A 24,196-nucleotide genomic window follows, 5' to 3' on the forward strand; every position below is an offset into this window, starting at 1 on the left:
TTAAATAAATATAAATTACACGTATCTACAACATTTGTATTTAAACAACACGTATCTCAATCCTTCAATACCTCGTATCTTCATTATATTGCTGAAAAACCACGTAAGTACTATTAATTAAATTAAATGATATTACAAAATATAATTTTCATTGTTTTTAAACTATACTAAGCTCCTAATATCAATATAAGAAAAAAAAATTGTAAAATTATTTCTTGCACACAAATTATTTAGTTTTATGTCTCTCCTGAACAATTTGTGAAATGTTATTTACGTGGTATTGCAGTGACAGTAGCGATAAACATTTTTTAAAGAGTCATTTATAGTTAAAAGCTTACATTAAAAAATATTCTCAAACGGCATGAAAAATCCAAACGAGTAGAATTATAGTCCTCAACTAGTCACATGTAAGTATGCTTAAAAATTCCAAAAATCGTCATGATTTTAATACGTCAATAATTATTAAATTAAAAATGGGGTGAATCACTCCGCGTACAATATAATTACGTGACATGTAAATGTATTCTAACTCAGTGGGGTGGTAGGGTTACGGCTTTAGTGCCTTACTGGCTGTCGTCTGATGGATTCGTTTTTCCAGAACTCGTCCCCTGCAAAGTCTTTGGCGAGCGGTACCCCGCGCGTCCACCGGGCTACCATCACGCCAAATCCGCGGTAAAAGTATGTACCCACGCCGAGAGCTGCAGCAGTTCGTCTCGCTCGACGGACTCGGACGTCGTCTTCGGTGGCGGGGGCGAACGACCTCTACGCCGCAGAGTTTTGGAAGGCCTCGGGGAGCGATGACATTACTGCCACAGCAGCGCCCGGCGTCGCTCCGCAGCAGTCATGACGATAATAATATTATGTAGGTGGCGTTGCGGGCATCGGTGGCGGCGGAGGCGGACGTCGTCACGCGCGTTCCTTATGACGTACTATATATTAATATTATATTATTTTCCTTGGCCGTTTTTTTTCTTTTTTTATCTCTACTTCGTTTTTCGCCCCGTCTCGTTTTGTTGTTGGTCGTTTGCGACACGGTCTCTCGGAGATTCGGAACGTTCGTCGTTCCGCCTGCTCGCTCATTCCATGTAGTCAAAAGCTTTGGCCGACGAATAACAACATGCACATTGCCGCCATCACTGTCCCCGCCACCACTCGCAGTGTTCTATAATATCATGCAGAGTCGTCGTTTTCTTAAGTTTAAATCTAATTCTTCTGCTTCTTTTCTATTCGGCTTTTTTTTTGTTCCCGAGTCATGACGATTATATCGCCACCGCCGCTGTCGTTGTTGTTGTTGTTGTTGTAGTTATTATGTTGTTCATTGTTTGTTGTGAGTCTTACCCTCTTGCTGCTACTCGTTCTCCCACTTCATCTGGTCCATAGTTTCGAAACGAATGGTGCCTAATGCGTTTAGAAAGGAGATTCGCGCGTTAAATCACCTACGACGTTGTCGACGCTCGTTTTTTCGGTGCCACCGACGGTTACTCCTCCGTCACCCACCCATTGATCATCAGCACCCGCGAGATTGTAAATGCCGATTGCGCGACGTGTGAGAAAGACGATTAAAACGATAAAAGTGTGTGTATTATTTTTACGCTATATTAGTTATATTATTGTATACGTACCTTTTACGTATATTATGTAATAAAAATATCATCTCTTTGTTGCTCATTATGGTTTTTTATAAATGTTATTTTTTTTTAACTAAGCTTGGAAGAAGGGGTGTTAAAACATAATATTATCTTACTAATTTTAGATGTCTCTTTGCAACATGTATACAATCTTTCCAAACTGTTTTTTGAGAGGGGCCTTAGCATTGAGAACCTACCCCCCTTCTCTCATTGTTATATTATTATATACAACACAATATAGGTACACATCAATAATTTGAAGAATAGATTGACCAATTTGAATATTAGAAGAGTAGTTCAACTACTTTATCATAACTTTATAAATTATTATTATATTTAACGTGTATACTCAAAAAATAAAAATGTGAATTTTAGTTTAATATTGTACTATTGTAGTGATATTACCCATAAGTTAATATATTAATGCTGAGAACCTAAGCTCTCTTTTTGTCCATATATACAATAAAACGTTTAATGTAAGCAGGTAAACAATATATTTCATGAGTAGGGCTGTGCATTTAATACACTAAAGAACCTTAAAAAATGCATTAAAAATGTCAAAAAAATGTAATATAAAATACCAAAAATTCATTTAAAATGGTTTTTAATTTAATTTTAATATTTATATTAATATTAATTACAGGATATTATACATTAGTACATTACTTGCATAAAAAAGTGTTTATTTAATAAAAAAAAAATTGTAAAAATGTTGACTGAATTTGAATTTTCTATACTTGCTATTCACCTGAAACATTTTTTAAAAATAAATTACTTACAAATAACATATTATGTAGTTATCTAGCATTTGCCTTATTTCATCGACGTATCACAAACCTGTGTACAAAAACGAATTTTTTTTTCAAATATTTTTTCTGTCAATTTACGGAATTTGATTAAAAATACTGGAAAATGAACTAAAAAAGGAAAATATGATCTAAAAATGCACAAAAATGCAAAATAAAAGTTGCATAAATAGATTCGTAGTTACATAATTTAAACTATATACTTACACAGCTACGTTTCACAATCACAAAAAAAATGCACTTTCCTACAAATGCACAGCCCATGAGTGATAAACTAATGAAGAGTAATATAATATTGTATTCTCAATATTTGTACCTATTTTCTAATACGGTAATTTACTTAGTAAAATAGGGTTAAGTCTGGTAGCACCTACCCGTCCATCTCTCGATGAGAAATACTATCCAATATCCATGTATCCCTAAATCCAGTCTCGTAAAGTATTTGAAGAAATGTATTCAAATTAAAATATTCTACAAAATTAAGTATTTTTTACACCTTACCTCACTTATAGCTTAGGGGTCCAACCTCCCTCCTCTTCTGAAAATAAAAGTATGAATATGTAGAGTCATTATTATATTAATTATACAGCCGGAAATCTTGATTCGGGATTTCTCCCCCCCGCCATATGAAATTAAATCCTTTATACGCCACCGAGGTTTGTAGCTGTAATAACTAATATTTAATGTAAAACATATTCTACTTTTACTTTGTACATTTTATTCAACAAATTTTTTTAATTCAAAATCTATAAAAGTACCTTTTTGTTCATAATCGAAACATTCTTGTATTATTATAATAATATATAGCGTTGTCCGCTGCTATAATATCGGGAAATCAGGTTTAAAAAAGAATTATTTCGAATTTATCTAATTTCACAATAGTTTTCATGCTCCAATAGTAATCAAGCGGATATTCCCAATACCTTAAAATTGCCTAGACAATAATCTTAATTCTTAACTGTATTTTAGTTTACCGTTTGTTCAATAATAATTTATATAAATTGTTGTTTAATGTTTGGAACGGATTATCGAATAAAAAATATGATGCATTACTAGATAATTTCATAATCAAAGAACACAATTTAAAAGTTTATACAATATATGATTGCAACCTAATACATGATATTTATGCATAATTTATTGATATAACATTATTTTTTACTTTTAAAATTGAAACTATTACAATATATTCTTATTTACTTCATATTTTATGTATTATTTATTTATATACTAGTAATTTGATTTATAATGGATCAATTTTTATTGATGGTACTCTATCTATATGCACATAAAATATGAATGTAATTTTTTGTCCTAAATATTTGTTCTTTGGTAAAATTGACATTTAAGAAATACCCAATGTTTTTTTTCTGCGTAATCTGAGCACGTTTGAATTCGAATTAAGTGTTATACACGTATACAGTTATATCTCCATATATATGTAGAATCTTAATTATAAGCATCCTATTTCTGTATTAAAATATAATGACTATACACAAGAGTTTAAAATTATTGATGTCTTTCGAATTAATATATAATATGTAACTTGAATTTTCGCGAATTGTTATTTACGCATAAAGCAAGTCGACCATTTATCTTTTCTATAACTATACTCATTACTTCAGGAGATGGATTATCTTTAAAAAGCCTTTGAATATATCATAACCATTATTTTATAGTTATTTAAGTAAAGGTAGATGTCTAAAACTTAAAAGTTTTGTCAATTGTTTGTAACGATTTTGTTATGTGAGTGTTAAGTACATAACTTATATGTTATACTAAGTTGTATCTTCCCCAATATTTTATAGTTAATAGTATATATACCTATAATACACGATTGCGACTTATGAGTTATGATTGTACCAGAAAATTGAATATTTTACTATTTTTGTAAGCCACGTTAAATGTGCATTATAATTTTATGTACGTCATTACCAAAAAGCATACCTATGTCTTAAAAATATCATCAATGACGCACAAGTCCATTAGTATATTATACCTGCACACATCATAATAATATTAAATTACAACGTGTACCTAAGTTGTTGACAACCGGTCTTGGGAAATAACATCCATTAAACTGCAACGTTGATTTTGGAGACATCATCAAAGTCTTATTTTTATTATAATTCATTGTGCTTTTAATAATGATTTAGGTACGATTGTTTTTATTTATTGAACGAAATAAGCAACTTGTATAACCGATTGTCTATTTAATTTAAATATAATACTCTCACATATTGTAGTTGATCAACTGAACAATTATAAAGCAATGTAAGCTGCGTGCCTCTGCATATATATACGTGTTTGCCTCTTTACGATATAAGTACCACTCTATAAGCAATATCGTTGATATTTAAGCCGAGTTCATTAGGAATTCTTCATGTTTATTATTTTATTTTCTCTCTCTTTCTGTACATACTACCTATTTAATATACCTACTCGTATATAGCTACAGGACGAGTATTTCGGGAGGTTAATGACGTATACGGTTTGAGAAGTGCGTTAGTGCCCGTTCTACCGGTATGTTGTATTTTTTTATTTATGTTAAGACATGCTTTATTTTTTGGAAAGTTACCAAAATAAGAACCCTGAATCCCCGTGTAAATCGAATTTCTATTTCTAAAGCTGAAATTGTTTTAGGTATACACATAAATTGAAATAATTATACGTGTACCTACTACCTACCTACTTACTTACCTATTTCTTAATTGTTTTATTTTTAATTTCAGATTGTAGGCATCCAGCAGTATTTGGTAAAGCCGACCGAAGTTGACCAAAACGAAAACATGCTGTCTGACCAAGTCACCTCAGACATAGGTATCACTGAAAAAATGGTCAAGACTTCCGGTATTCCCCTGCAGGATGCTATCGACAAGGTGAGTTTTTAATATTTGATAGTAAAGATATATCCCCTAAACTATAGTCCCGCCAAACGTCGATAGTATATTATAGAATATTCTAATGATATATTACATAAATGTATATTTTAAAATATTATGAATGTTCCACCTGATAATATTGACATCGATACGTTTGTCGTACAACTTTCGTCCGGTTATAATATTATATTTGTCAGCGGAGTTCGATTTTAGCATTTATTTAGATCGGACGTGTCCGTTTTTAATGCAAATACATAGGTAGGTGTGTAGTGTGTTTTAACCCTGCCACGAGGTCGCGAGCAATACGCGTTGACTGTACAATAGTCTGTTGGCTTCTTTATTATGCATAATAATATGCTGTTTACATATTTATTTAAAGCCCATGCCTCGACCGTCGTGCTTATAACACATATCATCATGTAGGTACCTATATACATATATCGCATATCAGAATATATTATTATTATAAGTGTCGAGAAGATTTTCTCCTGCGTGATTTCAATTTTTCTGTCCAGGGCACGACAGTAGTCTATAATATTACGCTAAATACGGGCATTTTTGTTTTTTTATTTTTCTCCACGGGTGGCTGATCGCGATCGCGTATAATATGTGTATAATACAGGGTGATCAACCCCGCATGTTCCGCAACAGGTATCCGACATCGCGCACAGTGTTCCTACTCATAAGTACTTTACACACGCCATGATCGCGGAGTACGCGTGTTAATCAGTTTCCTGTGGGTCGACTACACACGACCGCCGTTGTGTCTATACACCTGCATGCAGGGCCACAGGGCGTGTAAAGTTGCTGATAACATATACTGTTTAATAAATTATAGTATCGTTCTACAGTGGTTATATACCTACATGTATATAAACCACTATTATAATAATATCACCACACTTATCGCGTGCTGTTAATATAACTGTATGTACTGCATTATAGGGGAGGGATGTCTGATACTGTCTGTTTTACCCGAGGTATACCGTCAAGGTAGTTGGTGATGTGTTTGTATAATTTGTGTTTTTATTACAATAATATATGTATACTGCGGCACCCGGATACATGAAACATCCGATAACCTGTTGTGTGCGGGGCATACTGTTGCAGCGAGTGTAAAAATAACGAGATTTGGCGTCAGGTTTTCAAGAGAGCTATAACCCATGCCATACCACGCAGTGTACCCATATTATGAAGTTGTCTCTACGCGTCATCTGCGAGGTAGTATTGTGTTTTGGTTGGGTGTGATTCTAATATAATAAAATTATATAGGTCATTCGAAACACGCTGCTTCGGTTCCTAGTTGCTGACATTTTTAATGTTTTTGTGTCACAATTCACAAATCATAGAGATAGTCGATAGAACACAAATATAAATAGGTATTAGTTACCATATAATATTAATATATTGTGTGTGTGTGTGTGTGTGTGTGTGTGTGTGTGTGTGTGTGTGTGTGTGTGTGTGTGTGTGTGTACAATTTTACCGAGGTTCCCATTTTAAGCATTAAGTCATAACAACAACAATAACTATTATAAGGTTTTCGTTTATCTTGAACTAAAACAAAGTCGTCCACGTTTAAACATAAATACTTATAGACCATATTTGCTATTATCATAGTTACAAATATTAGTGACTAGTAATTTTCGACATAAAATAACAATTGTATAATTAACAGTTATTTTATTGCGATATGACTGAGGCCCATAAAGATGGACTGTTCACAAACAAATATTGTAGTGGTTTACATAAAACATTATATTGATTAATAACTAAAAGGTATAAATGTTAGCTGGAACTAAGGGATGGGTTGGCAATTCGTATAATTCTTTTGATATAAGTTGGTTGAGTTGGTTGTGCATTTACCTATCAGGTGCAGTAAGGTACATTTAGGTATATGAAAAGAATATAAACTATATAGTCTGAGCGACTGAACTTAGTTCACTAAGAAGTGGTGAAGAGAAATCTCGCTTATGGCCGAGAAGTACAAGTCGTTGATTAAAATAAAAAATAATTAGTCGTTATTTATCTATAAAGATCATAACATATTATTGCTTTACACACTGCATAGGTAAGACGACTGTGCGATGTATACGGATGCCGTTTAATACCTATGTGAAAACGATTTTGTACCTCCTAAACTTCTTACGAAAAAGTAATAAAGTTTTCTATGGTTTAAAAAAAAATTATTTTATCTTTAACCATCTTTATATTAGTTTTTTAGTTTTCAAATATGTATATGATATAGATTTTTTATCTGCTAACCATTAACCATGATTATCATGTTTAGTTCTTTTCCAAAACGTGTTAGTTGTTATAAATAGTATGTCTATGTTGTGTCTTGTGAGGTTAGAGCTGTATGTGTCACATAATATATACTGAGAAACCAAAAATGAATGTTAAAAAAATTACAGATAGTAGGTATGAAACTTGTGAAATAATTATTAGTATGATGTATATTTCTAGCCAATAATCATCAATTCATCGTACAGGTTATACACCTGTGCATTTACGATTTACACAATTAGAAATTGTTCAATTCTACAGGAAGTGTATTAGGTATAGTTACCTACTGTAATATGCGGTCTTATAAAATTGTCAAATTGTTATTTCTCTTTTCTTTCCTAGGTTTTCTTTTGGTATAGGGAAACAAACTCATTTAAATCTACCCCTTTACGTTGCATATTGTAAGCTTTCATTTTCAATTCCAACAACGATGTGATAACGATGTTATTATATTCCTAGAAAAAGGACGACTGGCTTCTGCAGCGAACTCTTATAATACTGCTATCAACCGGTTTCGCTTATGATCGAAAGTAGTATAGTAGTAGTAGTAGTAGTAGTAGTAGTAGTAGTAGTAGTAATGTGTATATATAATATAATATATAAAACTGTATACGTATGCCGGAATTATACATATACCCGGTAATACTGGTATATACCGCTCACAATCCGGTACTTGTAGCTTACTTGCACCGTTAAACTGGTTTTTGCTATATTGATCTACTTGTCGGCAAAATAATAGAATTTCATACCAATCGAATGCTCTCTTAGACTCAAGGTTTTATTTGATAAGACTTCTATTAAAAATACAATAATTTAATAGTATTATTATTGACCTATGAATTGTTTTTTTTAAAGATATTGTACAGGTGTATGTACTGTAATGCTCTTCAGTAAAATGCAATGTGCCTACCTATTATATGCAATTTACTTCTATAGAATACAATATTGTATTTTATGTAAGTAGGTACTCAAAACATACAGTTTATATATCATACTATTCATACTTAAACCGCCAAGTACGAAACTATAAGCGAAAACCCGTTATTTTAACATACCTACTACATAGGTATATCATTTTTTAATGAAAGATGTCGCAAACTGCCGAGAGTAAATCAGTTACCCGTTGGATAAACTAGGACATATCGCCCTTGGGTGTATACAATTGACTTGAGAGTCTAAACAAATTAGTCTTTAGATTTAAATCTCGGTGTTTTTAATTTTTGACATCTCACTGTTCGCCGTCGTAATATTACCGCAACAGTCGAAAACTCAAAACTATTTTTTTAGGTATACCTACCTATATGTTAAATTGTATATGATTGTACGTACATGATAATTGTGACGTTAAAATATAATACACTGCAGTGTATTCAGTGTAGTAACGTATTGACAGTCTTAAACTGTTTCCTTACGGCTAATTTTCGGATTAAATTTACGACAGGTTGTTAAACACTTTTTCTTTAGTAGTTTAATCTCCACTTGGATTGTTTATTTAGTTTTCTTCGTAGACATAAGACATTGATAATCGAATTGATGCAACGTCAGCGCATGGCACTCTATTGCAATAGCAACGAAACAACACAACTTATTTCGATATGGCCTGGTCAAACACGTTCCACATTTTTCTATCCGTGTCTATATCATATTATGTACTGCAACTGCAGGTTGGCCCATTGCGTTTTCTTAAAAATGTCTTAAACGAGGAAACACAGTGCCCCGCCCCTCCCCTTTTATATACAAATCTAACCTGTTCTCATAGTTGAGGGATACAGATATACTCTTATTTAATCTCGTAAAATTTGTAGTGGTCGAGTTATCATTTTGACCTCATCTGTACTGTATATAATATATAATAATATATTTTAATATTTATTATTATTATGTTTTTATTTTTATTATAATGTATAGGCATACCTATTGTTATGTTGTATGTAGTGTACTCCTATCGGCCATCATCATTATTATCATCTGCACCATTCGCCACGACGGTTTCGGTTGATTCGGTTTCGGTTGATCAAGGTGTTTAGGTTTTCAGGAAAAATTATCAAATTTATTTATTCCCTTCCTCTTACTCATTGGTGGTATAATGACGTGCAGATTGGTAGAGAAGCCATGCACAAAGTGCCCTAATAAAAGCGGCAAGTACAGTTTAACGATTTTGTTCCAGTTGTCGGTTGAGGACTTCGATTCGAAACGTTTTATACATTATGTATACAGTATAAAGTATCAGCATTGTTTACGGTCTAAGTTCCGTTATAACGATACGATAAAAAAAAAACACTAGTACCTCGTCATTCTTAAAACATAATTTACAGAAATATCGAGTAGGTAATAATGGTGAATTGAAGATTAAGAACAAAACATTTATTCATATAATGGCGTGTAATTATTCAACTTAATTAAACGAAATTGCCATAATATTCAAATTTGAATTTAAATCAATATTGGTCCACACGAAAATACGCCGTATGCAGGCAATTATAGGCCTCCTCTATAATGTTACTATTTAATAATGAAGAATGTAGATCATGCGATGTATGTCAAAACAGTTTGCTAAAAATAGTTGTGTAGATTAGTTGGGACTAAATAGTTATATTTTATTATTGATTACAATTCGTCTCCTGCATCTTATCCCATTTAAAAATGCGCCTCAACTGTTGATGTACTGTGTTTGTTTGTGAATCTGAGTGATATTTAAACATACAATTTTTAAATGTATTATGCTACAAAAGAAAATTTATACATATACATGTATATTGTCTATTTGTCCATGTAAGTACGATGTTTTATTCGTGTGTACCAACTGTCCGTTCATCTACAAATTTGGATTTTTTTCGGACAAAAAATATTAAATCAATTGGCCGCTTAAAAGGAGAATTTAAGATTGAAGCTAATGAATTTTTATTCAGAGGCTTTTTAGTAGAACTTAATGAGAAAATAATTTGATTTAAAAAAATAGTTTACTACGAAAATGCGTCCTTAAGCACAACCTTCCCTGATGTTGAATTGCCTTAATAATATTAATTTGTATACCATATTTTAATAATCTAATGCAGAAAAAGGTCTTTTTATGTATTAAAAAGAGTCAATGACCATTTACGGTCATCATTAGAAAACGGAAAGTTATTAGCTCTATCAATTTTCAAGTACTGAAGATAAAGTTGTCAGGAAGTTGGACAAGTCTAGTTTACTGAATTTTTAAAACTCATAGCTATAAAAAAAACGTTTGTCTTAAGTTTTATAACTTATAGATCATTGTTGTTATTATTTATTACTAAACATTTTTATAATGCTAGTATAAAACAATAAAATGTAATATAATATAAAATGTTTCTATATACACTGTTGACGTGCATTACTTCCTGATTATTATAAATAACCTAATTGTTTAATTATTTCGAAATATTATTATATTGAAAATAAAAAGGTGATTAAAAATGCTACAAATCATTTGTTTCGTTAAAAGAAAATGTTATCAGATTAATTTTGAATAATAGTCATTGTTTATTGATAAATTATGACATGAATAAAAAGTGTTTCGATTTTCCGAGATGATGAGTTTGGATTTAGGTTTAAATGTAAAACCTTATCTTCTCTATATAGAAATGATATTAAATGTCATGTTGATTAGGAGCACCATATATGATGGCCTCCAGGGTGCCAATAATGGTTCTCAAAGCATTGTGTGTTAACCACATTATATTTTTCTATTTTTAGATTTAATGTGGATCTCAAATATAAATTAAAAACTACAACTCGCTACTCAATATTTTTCCTCTTTAAGAAAATCTATGAATCTTAAATATTAGGTTTTTTTAGTAACTAACTATGCCAACGAAAACCTAAAGAAAAGGCAGTCGGAAACTAAAATTCTTGTATCCAACCCTAATACATGATTTTGTCTAAAAATTCAAAAACTATATTAATTTAGTAATGTGCATTATAATAATTACCTATGCTTTATATTTTCTTAAGCAGGCACCCCCACTTGTTTTGTATCACATGATTATGTGGTCAAATAAATATTTTTATGTCAGTATAATATATGCTTATTTTGTTAAATAGCTAAGACATATGCATTTCAAAAGAATGATACCTGCAGTATGTCTGTGTGTTGTATTATTGTTATTGTTATTATATGATAGTTTCGAATTGTCCGACTGGTTTAGGTTTTATGGATAATATCGCCAAAAATGTAGATAAACAGTAGAATTTCCACACATTTGAAACCAAGAAAGGGCATCTAAGACAGATCGTAACTTGATGTGATATTGTACCCTTTTACATAATGGTTTTACATAACATGTATTACACATTGTATGTTCTTATACATAAAATAAATTTAATTGAAAAAATGAGTCTTGTTGTTCACACAAGCTAAGCCATTTCACGATTAAACCTGTCTCTGTGAAATTCGTATTATCTTTTAAAGTAAAAAAAAAAATTAGATTATGACACTTGACAATTATAGGTTTACGTAAATTCGTAAATAAACAGGTATATCAACTAACTAAAAATCTTGAACTTGAAATTAATTATGTTCGCAACTTAGCATTTTGATTTAAATTTGAACATTATGTCTTACTCAATACTTAAAATAGACAATAATCGCTTTGGCAATAGGCTACATATTATGATATTTGCTCTACATTAACATTAAATGGGGAGAAAATAGCCCGAATTCTGATCCGTGGATATACTAGTATATATATATATATATAATTATATATATATTTATACCAGTATATCATATTTTGAATATTGATATACCACGCTCGACGCAGGATGACACTGATAAGTGATAAGTTAAAACTGATAACTCTTACGACGTGGGGTACTTGCAGCCAATACTTTCACTTAAACTATAGTATCTAATATTATTATATTATTTAATCCAATATTAATTGTCACTTTAACTAATATAACTACATACAACATTTTTTTATGAAATTTTTAGGATTAAATTATATACCTCTGTTATTTAACCGATCTTCTAATAGAATTTTACATATAATAAAAAAAAAAAATAATAACTAAAACAAAAATTCTTAACGAATTTAAAAACCATGTTCATTTTTGGTAATACACTATTGCACTATAATAACAATAAGATGGTTATTTCCTTAAAAATAAATTAAAACCGGTGAATTATGCATTTTTTTTTTTTAGAACTGTTGATGTTAAACTCAAACACCTGTTTGAATATCCTGCCGCGTGTAATTATAACGCATTAGGACCTGTTTAAAGAGGAGAACCCCGATTTTTAAATCCCTGAATAATTTGCATATTGAAATTTTAATGTGGGAACCGTTACGGAACAACGGTTCTACCTTCCCTATTGCATGTGCCTTGTAGGCGGTTGAAGGGTTGTAAATACATATTAATATATAAAATGTGTATACGTATATATATAGTATATTTATTTATTTATTTATTTATTTATTTATTTATTTATTTACGGGTAATAACCCAATTACAAAAAAGATTGAAATTTAGTACATAATACATATAGGTATGGTATAACATTTGATAAATAACATTTGAAAAAATAAATTACCTAATGAATAGCTAAAATACTTAATATTCTAATAATACAAAAAACACAGAAATATAATAAAAATAACAATTGGAGAAAATACTCAAAAATACGAAAACTCAATACAGTAGTAAAATTAATAACAGAATTAAATTTATTAACTTTTTTTTCTTACAAAACTATTGAAAAAATCGACAGAATTTGGACAGAAATTAAAAAAATCAATTTGTTCATCATTAGTGATAGCCATCATTCTATTTATAGGAGCGGATAACGCATAATTAGTTTTGTGATTATTTATATAAAAAGTAGTTATGATTGATGATCTAGTTCTGACTTGAGGAACAGAAAAATTTAAAAAACTTAATAGCTCCGGACAGTAGAAAAAACCGTTAAGTAGTTTGAACAAAAATAATAGATCATTTACCTTTCTTCTGTTTGCTAAGCTCTGGATGTTAAATGTGTTCAACAAAGGTTGATAAGATGAGTGAGGTACACGTATAATATTACATTTATAGGACATAAAACGGAGAAAGCGATTTTGGACATTCTCAATGCATTGAATTTGCGTGTTTAAATAAGGAGACCAAACTGTTGAATTATATTCAAGCTTAGATCTAACTAAGGACATAAATAAAATTTTTAATGTGTTATGGTTATTGAAGTCTTTACAGTTTCTTGTAATAAAGCCTAATATCGAAGATGAATTATTGATAATATGTTGAATGTGGTGATTAAAGGTTAAATCAGATTCAAATATGACACCAAGATCACAAAATTCATTTACACGATGTAAATGGTGGTTACGTAAACTATAAGTGTGAGTAATTGGATTACGAGATCGCGTGAATGACATAACTTTGCACTTTTCGAAGTTTAAAGGTAATTTATTAATATCATATATTATACAATAGTTGCGATGTATTAATGTGTATAACGTATATAAGTGGAATATGACGCAAAATCTTTTGCGGTTTTTTTTTTTATCATAATAAGACTTCACGAGTCATGACAGCAACATACATTATATTCATACGGTGAAAGGTAGGCCTATAAGCGTTTTAGATTGTACAAAATACTACTGTAAGGACCAATGTACATAAACCTGTGTACCAATGTACATGTACCTTCAAAATAGTAATAAAAAAAATTATATCCTATACAATAAAACGTGAGCTGTGTATGGAAATATTTACAACGTTGGTTTTCGTTTGTTACATCCGTCGAAATCCGTCATATATTATATAATAACGTATAATATTATATATCTGTCTTATATTTTGGTCATTTGACCGGAAACGAATTTGCCCTTTGTATGTTACTTATTTTACAAGTGCTTACTTCGGTGTACCTATACTGTGGTATAAAGTTGAACTCGACATAGGTTAGGTTATAGGATATTGTATCAAATTCAAATAATGTATTCCGTATGGAGCGACAAAATTTAACTTATTGACCCCGGGAGACTTGAACGCAAATGCTATAACCGTATAGTGTTTTATTGTTCTTTTATGCATGTCATTTATTAGTTACATATTGCGTGTATACGTATGTTATGTATAATTTGAATGCTTTTTTCGAAATTAATTCCAATATAATTCCGTGTCGTGTATAAACACTATAAACAGTTTATAATTAATACATCATGTCAACGCGTAATACATCGATCAATTTTATTAAATTATCCGATGATTGAAAACTTATCGATGGTTGTCTAAATATTATTATGTTTGATTTGTGCATTTGTGCATTTTCACTGTGACAAATTAAAAAAAAAAAACCTCCCTAGAAACTCTATCAATATGTAATATGTGTACCTACTTATTATCTATAAATTGGATTCTAGATTTTTTGGCATAAAAGAAATTATTTCCTACGTAAGTGTCTACTAAAAAAAAATTTTAAACACTTTCTGCTGGCACCACCGGAAGGTCATTGTACCAATTTACGGCCTCGCCACTATTGTGGTGTGGTGAATTCGTAATTCGGTTCGGCCAACGCCGTCTTTGGACTATATATAGTATATTCGTTATAACTTATAACATCCTTGGTCCCTCGGTCTGGTTCACACGCTTGTAAACTCATAATTTCACAATGGTTTACATACTTTAAGTTAACGTTAAGTATACTATTTCAATAACTAACAATTTTAAAAAAGAAATGCATATTTCTGTGACCCTCCTTAAACGAAAATGAATGCAATAGTGGTAATGAAGTGAAATGTGTAAATAAATTATAATACCTAATTGTATATTGATATATAAACCTGAACCTCACTATCCTTGACAACCATGCACATTTAATCGTATGAATTATAGACTAAAAAACTGAGTGGTATATATTTTGGTTTTCATATATTATTGTAATTTGTATAATTTCGTTTTGTAAAAATGCTATTTTGCTATTTTAATATAATTATATAGGTATACGTTCAAATAATATTTTCAACTTGAGTTCTCTGTTACTTATAAGCCTACTACTTATACTTTCTTGATTAAAACCATATAATTTCAAATTATAATATTCGAACAAACGGCTAGTATTGTGAATTTAAACAAAATCTAGGCTGGTGATAAATTTAGATCATTATTAAAAATAGAAAAACTAGTTATAGTTGTTAAATACGTATAGGTATATAGCCTATAGGCAAAAACAATTTACATTAAAACGTATCAATTTGTATGCGGTGCCGCAGTGGATCACTTTGAGTACTTATTCAAGTGCAACGTGTCCTCGATCTAGAAATATAGTTTTATTATAATAATTATAATAAAAAAAATAGTATAAGTATGTATAATGGCCACTTTATACGATATCGTGTATTGTCCGGAGATTGGTTTACCTTTCGCTTTTCAGTCCTTGGTTTTGGCTATGTACCGAGGAGATGACAGGTCACGTAAGACCGCATTTAGGGGGACATATATTATACGTGTACGTGTATTTGGATGTCCGTTCAAATGGCTGCAGCCAGCCCATAAATGGACGGGACAACGTCACCGTTTAAAGCTTTGAAAATCGAAAAGCTGTATAACACGTGCTACATTAATCATTATTTAAAACAAGTATGGTGTATGGCCGTTGCGTATTATTAAATATTATTATAGTCAATTATAATGCACACTTATACGGATAAATACGTGGTTACATTTTGAAAAATTTATACATTTTTTTAGTATTAAAACCAAGTCTTAAGCGGGAAAAAAATGTATTTTTATAACAAACATTGATAACAAATCTCGATAGAAAACCGGTCAAGGAACATAATAATCAATTTTTGTCCGATATACCTATTAATAGAGAACCATTCACTTTGCGGTGAGTTGCTAGCATTGATAATAAAATCTCGGAAGATATTATATTTATTTTGGTGTCCGTTGCGATGTAGTTTGCACCTCTCTGTCACACGCACACACACACACATACACATACTAGCAATATTTTTCTATTGGACTATAGAAGACAATAATAAAGAGCCAACTAAAATATTACTCATAAATCGCATTACTGTCGTTATAACAATATTACAACAGTCGACAACACATAATAAAGTATTACATAGTATGGCGGATTGGTGGGCGAGATGGTTGTCTCTCTCCGCTTGCACCAGCCTTTATATTATATACACAGACGTATAATATATAATATAATAGTAATAATAATAATACTGCCGTGCAGTGTGGTTCAATGGCCGGTCTGTGCCATTGAAAAGAGGAGTATATAGTTGCACTAGCAATCATGAGATAGAACTGCGCAAAAACGTCAGAGCCCATTGATTCCCACTCGGCTTGTCTTCTTGTTATTATTATTATTATTATTATTATTATTATTATATATATAAATACTGTATTATTGTGTGGACCAGTTATCTATATTTTTTTCACTTGGCTTATTTTTTCCACGTTTTGTTTGGCCGTCTGCTGTGTGATCGTAATCGACAACGTTGCATATTCATTTGCCCGATCAAAGTCAACCGGAAACCGTCAAATCAAACCCACTTTGGGGTTGGTTCGTCAATAAATTAAATTACATTTTTGAAAATCCCGTGTCACGCTTGTTTTTCAAGTTTTCCCACGGGTATGACTAACCGACATAAAAAATTGTTAAATCACATGTAGATCATCCTATAGACCACCTAATTGAACAATCTTACGAATTGAGTTTCTTTTAATTTATTTTTGAGTCGTTTAAAGTAGGTAAGATATGCTTATATTATACTATATTTCATGCATTTTTTGACTATGATTTTGCCTTCTTAGACTAATAAATACCCAGGAAAATAAGTGGAAAATAATCCATTCTTAAAGTATGTACAACCTAACCTAATTCGAATGCCTAGGTAAATATGAATAAAAAATAAAAATATTAGTTTACCATTACAAAAAACTATGTAGTCTTATGCTAATTAATTTAAACTTTCTGGACAACTCAAGATAAAAGTCACAATAATTGATATCTTATTAGATTTCGTGAAGTTTGGTGGAATGAAACAACTATTGTTGGTGCAGTATGGTGCCATGCATTTGTTTTTTTATTTGGGTTATACGTCGGAATGTCAGGATTTGACGAAGGGATGATTATGTGGACATAATTATTGTTACATATAATAAAGAGGATAGTTATTACTGCTCTTTCTAATGTTGTACAACATTGAACCAAATTAATTTGAACAACGCTAAAGAAAAAAGCAAATATTTTATCATATTTTTAAAGGCGCACTAATAAGTAAACCTGCAATACGGAATCTAAAAAAAACTACCGAAGTGTAAATATTATATTATTTAAGTATATATATATATTAATTTAAACAAAAACCTTAATATATGGTCGCACGTTTATATTGGAGTAAAATAAAATATAAATTAGGTCTGAATAAAATCAAAAAAACATGTATCGAACAGAAAGCTATTTGGTATTTTATGTTGGGGGTTGTATATTTGGTGTGGTCGTTTGGGTGAAGGTACTAATTTTGACTTAAAAATTAATAGTCTGTTTGGGCAACTATCATTTATACCGTTTGCGCCAGTGAAATTCTTTTTACCAGTGCATAAAATAAAAAACCTGGTGATTTTGATGCAAACGTTTTAAAATATAGTATTCATTATTAATTATTTCAAATAATGTATGGTTACTCTATATGATTTTGTTTTATTAATTTAAAAATGTTTATTCATGTTGACTGAATATTAAAATATTATTAATATCTGTAAGGATATAATTAACTCTTATTAAGAGTTCATTATTAATTACAATGTATTATGTATTTTGGCTTTATTTTTCATTTAGCGATGTACCTACATTGCTATATGATATTACGATATATAAAGTTATATTACATGACCCAACTAATTGGATAAATATTTTTACTTAAACAAAATGAAAGAATTGAATATATTTTACCATTGAGTATTAATTTATTTAGTGTAGTTTTAATTTATACTCAATTCTAATATACATATATGTGGTATTTAATTATTAATTATTACTTTATAATATTATTTATAACTTAATTTTATACCTACATAATCATAATCATTAAAATGTAGGTATAACATAGAAATAAACCATCTATTTTCGATTTTGAGCCAAGTGATGAAAATGTGAAATTATTTTATTTTTATTGCAACACGAGATGTATCCAAAGCGATGTAATATAATAAATTCATACAAAATATAATATGTATATATTTTTATATGTAATATTTGCTATTCTCATCGATCTATGTACTGGTTGTTTTTTTTAAAAATGGGTGTTGAAAATAGGTAAAGAAAACAAGTGCATGTGGTGGGCATTAAAAGTTAATTTGTGTTAATTGTTCAGGAGAATTAATAATACCATCAATAATAAGACGTCTCAGAAAAGTTAAATTAGTTTATTCAAGCCTTCTATCAACTAACGTATTAAGGCCAAAACTATGCATAACTAGAGAGCTATTGATTTTACAGTTAAGTTTTTTTTTTGTCTTTCGTCACGTTTTGAGGCACTAAAAATGCTTCGATTATAATTTTTTTTGATTGGTCATTAGTAGAAAATTGAATCTAATTGGTTCTTTGAGAGGGAAGCGGGTAAAAAGAAAAAAATTCCCAGTAATCGTCGATAATTACTTTCATAAAATGTTTATATTATTAGCAATTTCTACTCACGATAACATTTTCAAAATATGTTGACTCTTCGTGAGCTGTAAATCATGTAGACATTTTACATTTTAAATCGTTTAGTTTGTTTCTAAAGATTAGGTTAGATTTTCAATAAAACATTTTTCACTATATCAAAAAACTTGAAAATTAAATACAAGGATCCTGAGTACCCACTTACAAATACAGATTTAAATTAAGTGACTCTTAATTTATTCCTATGTACAATGTACATATAGACATTAGACATATAGTACTTATTTTACCTATATAATATATAGTAATAATTAAAACTAGCAACTACCTTTCTGTATAAGTATAAAAATGGATTAGTGTTATTACTGGACATATTTTGTTTCCAAAAACCACATTTCTCTTATTATAGTCTTTTATTTTTAAAAACTTGTGCTCTATAGTATTAGATTTATAATTTATATTAAATCAATGGAAGTCGTATGAATACATAGAATTATATTTTAACTACAAACACATGCGTGAATGCCATATATGTATTGCTTAGTTCAAGCATTAATGTCATTATGTTACAGAACATCCCCTCTCCTATCAAATAAGCCTATATAGTTAGTAACAATAAATACAAAATTAACTTAGTTATTAACATTACTTATTAATATCATGTATGATGTTACTTGAGAATATTTGTATACAAATATTGAAAACAAATTGGGTTTTGCAGTCACACTATTAGAATTTGAAAGTATGCATAATAATATGTAACCAAAATATTATTGTACACTCCAATCTCACTCAATTTTTTTTCCTAACTGTGTTTTTTTTTTTATTGTTCTAGTTCGACACCTACGTAAAGTCACTGAATATCGAACCTCAAACGCCTATGTTTCGAATAGTAACAGATGGACAGCTTCCAATCCGTCAGTGTCTGCACCGGGAATCATCCATTAAAGACATTGAACTGCCCGAGTACTATAACGTATTTCACGACCTACGGAAAGACTTCTCCAAATTCTACAATGCACCTCAAGACCAAACGTTTAACTCAATTACAGATCTGGTTAATTGTATCCTTTTTATATTATGTAAAAAAAACAAACAAAAACTTTAACAAATTCTTCTAGTTTACTACCGGTAAGTCGTTACAGCCAGTGACGGTGTGTACACAATGTTTAGATAGCGTATTTAAGAAACGAGTTATACTTGTTTTAGTAGGCCTAAATTGGCTAGCCACATATTTTTATAAATCGTCAAAAACAGGACTTTTTTTTTTCTAGAAGTCTGATGATTACCTACTAAAGTCTGGTATTTCCGAGTTTTTTTTTAAATAAACCTACTTATTAATAATTTAACATGACTTCTAAATAATGTAACTAATTATTATAAAATAGTACTGGAAAATAAATTCAAGTTTACCTAATCATGATCTTGTCAACAAGAAAATAAAACACCTATTCCTATATAGTATGTACATTTATTAAACATTAATTTTCAAGGATATTTTATGTTTAATTTATTCTACTTTTTTAATGTGACTCAAAAAATTAATGATAACATTTTTGTTGATTGTGAAAGTACCTACTGTACTAATACTAATTGCTGACTGATTTTTTTTTTTATCGTTGAACGGCGTCAATGCGGCAACACTTATTACACCTTTTATCTTAGTTTAATTCATAAACATTTCCATTTGCAAGTCTAATCTACTTACTATTTTGTACTCCATATATTTTATAATTACTAAAGTGTCAACTATTATTACATTGGGGTTAAACTTCTAGTATTTTTATACTTTCGACAATTTTTACGTATTTTAACTTTTGGCTTGATGGAAATATTTTATGTTGTATGGAGCACCTGGATAGACAATATATATACATGACTGTGTATTACTAAGGGGCTAACAGATTTTTTCATCAACTGTTTGCCTTGCTTATATTATTCTCACTGACCATACAAAGAACTATTTGAATAGTTTTTTTTTTTTTTTAATTTTTTATCTCTATAATCCTTATAACTGTTGAGATATTATTATAAGCACATGTGGATATTATAAGTCATACCAGTTATCAATTAATTACGCATTTTTATCTCGTCTCTCGTTTTAAAATAAATAAATAATTAAAGAATATAATATTAATATCTTACATTTACTAATTTACATAATATATAATACTGATAAATCTATCATTCTTTGTTTTCACATTCTCATTTAATTATTATTTTGATTATTGTTATATATTTAAAGGTATTAATAGAAAAAAATAGTTTTTTCATTGATTAAAATTATTTATACATATTTATAGATACCCATAAATATATTATTGATAATTATCATTCCATTGTTTTAACTTATTTTTCAAAAATAAATAACATACAGCAAATACTGCTGAATAATATTATTGCATAATGCATCATTGTTTATGACAATTTGACCTCATATTTATATTTGATTAATAATTTAATTCATATTAAATTGAACTATTAAACACTTATGTACCACAAATATGAATGTTCCATTTATTTAACTTTCCATTTTGAAAACAAAAATACAAAATAAGGTTACGTCGTCATTACCTACCTATACTATATAGTATATACCATCACATCCGACATTTCCTCTCAGCCCTTCATCTGATTATTGGAAGCAATGTAATAATTATGAACCGTGCGCCAGCTAACTGATGATAATTTCTGTGTTACTTTGTTTTATTATAAAACAGTGTTCGACCATTCACAAATATATACAATAGTTGAAACTATATGTTAATATATTTAGAATTTTTAAATCCTAAAAACCTAACCTTGAATCGATCATAAACGATCGTTTCAGTGGTCAACTCTTAAATTATTTACTCATGTGCTCTGCTCATACATCAAAATATCTCCATAAAAATGATATAAAAAACGGAAAAAGTTGTCAGATAAAATATTAATATTTTTTCTAACTGCTTTCAATTTTTTTCAGGGCCATCTTTTTCCAAATGTTTGTTAACTTACCGGTATCAATGAATTAATAAAAATAAGATTAGATTATGCTATTAACGAATATTGCAATGTAAGGGTGACCAACAAAAGTTTCAACCATTCATGACTATAAAAATGAATATTTTAATGAAAAAACATTCATTGTTCAACTCTAGTTTTGTTCAATACTTAACTATTTTATTCGATTTAAATGGAAAAAACAATTGTTTAAACCTTCTGTTTTAAAAACTACAATTGTATTAATTGTTATTAAGTCATTTATAAGAATTACGATTTTCATATTCGACTTAATATAGGAAAAATAAATCTGTGAATCTTTTTTAAAAAAATTGCAATTATTTCAATTTCTATTCACATGAATAATTATGATGTAAATTAAACTCTTAGGTATCATTCCAAATCATACCGGATTAAACTGGATATAGAAAAATCCAAAGCTAAAATATTTTTTATGATTTATATAATATGACAATGAACATCATTTAAAAATTCGTCGATTCATGAACGTGTATTATGTATTTAAAACATGCATTTTATATTAACTTCAGTTAAACACTATTATTTTTAGAGTTTAACACTAAAATATAGTAAATATAGTTTATTATAGTTTATAATTTATATTCAATATGTGTTGATGAAAACTCGTTTTAAAATGTGTCGATAAAGAACTATGTTAATTAAACCGTATCTCTTTTAAAAAGATTATAACGAATTAATTTGATATTTTTCAAATTTTTGTTTTTATATATTTAACTGCTCTCTGCTCCGTTACTATAGGCAAATTAATTACCTTTGGTGTATAGTAGGTATACTGTTCGGCACACCCTAAGCCAAACTTTTTTTAGAACAAACATTTACATTTTTTAGTACTAGGTGTACCTAAAAAGTATTTTCATTAGTTTTACATTATTTTATAGTATAAAATTAACTATTTTAGAACGCTTTAGGAACTCTGTCATATGTTACGCAACTATATTTTATCGACATTGAACTCGAATTTTACAAACCTTTATGCACACTGCTTAGTGTATGCAAAGTTAATATAGATTCTTAATAACGGTATTGAAATTCTATTGTTTTCACGAGAAATTTGTAAAATTTAGGCGTCCGACGTGTAATCCACAAAAAACAATCAATACCTAAGCGTTTCGTCGGATCTAAAGCGATGAGGCTCACAAGCGTATACGTACGGCTTGATGAACGCATGAAAATATTTGTTTCTCGCTTAACATCTAAACTTTGAAGTCCGACCAATTTAGTGGTTGCCCACACGTCAGTTCTCAGCAGTTGTAGGTACCCGATGGCGTACGTATTACATACCCCTGTAATCCCTGGCATTTGGACCACTGTTCATAACGACGTGGTATACTTGGTACCGTGATATTTTCAGTCACTCGACCCGAGGGTTCTCACCATTATAGTTCGAAAAGGGTTCGAAATATGTTCAACGTGTTACCGACATTTCGCTACATATACGTGCTCATTAAATATGCGAAACATGACGCGGCACTGTTTATTGCTGCTGGGTGGTGTGTATAGTCCGAGTTTGGCTTCAGTCTCGAGAACATATTTTTTATCGTTGACTCAAAAATGTCGACGAAATAAGTCTCGCAAAGCTGAACTCATATACTTACGATGAGCATTGTTATATTATCACCGTCGACTCAACGAATCTCGTCGCTCGCTTTCCGAGGACCGTGCACCTGGCCGGGGTTCACACGCATTCATCAGTCACCAATTTTATTCACAGATATTCCTTGTAAGGATACACAGTCGTATTCAGTCGGATCCACGATTGGTATTAAAAATTGATCGAATTTTATCGTAATACGCAACGTCGTCACAATTTTATAACGCTCAAATTATGTAGGTAGGTACACATTAATCTGTATCCAAACGTCACGAGTACAACACTCGAATAAGTGATTCAGTGCTTCACGAATCGTCTAAACTGAGCATATTTTATCG

At 30.0% G+C, this 24,196-nt stretch overlaps 1 protein-coding gene across 3 annotated transcripts in view; it reads left to right on the forward strand.

The window, feature by feature from the left end:
- The window catches only part of LOC111037482 (RNA-binding protein fusilli), a 75,111-nt gene that overhangs the window by 24,792 nt on the left and 26,123 nt on the right, over window positions 1-24,196 (forward strand). For all 3 annotated transcript variants that reach the window (XM_022320082.1, XM_022320080.1, XM_022320083.1), the window contains exons 3-4: window positions 5,167-5,313; window positions 20,079-20,307. In XM_022320082.1, coding sequence (XP_022175774.1) covers window positions 5,167-5,313; window positions 20,079-20,307 — 376 coding nt within the window. The remainder of the gene's footprint in view (window positions 1-5,166; window positions 5,314-20,078; window positions 20,308-24,196) is intronic.

This window comes from Myzus persicae, unplaced genomic scaffold (genome assembly GCF_001856785.1).
Source record: "Myzus persicae strain clone G006 unplaced genomic scaffold, MPER_G0061.0, whole genome shotgun sequence".
In the NCBI taxonomy this organism is placed as follows: domain Eukaryota; kingdom Metazoa; phylum Arthropoda; class Insecta; order Hemiptera; family Aphididae; genus Myzus; species Myzus persicae.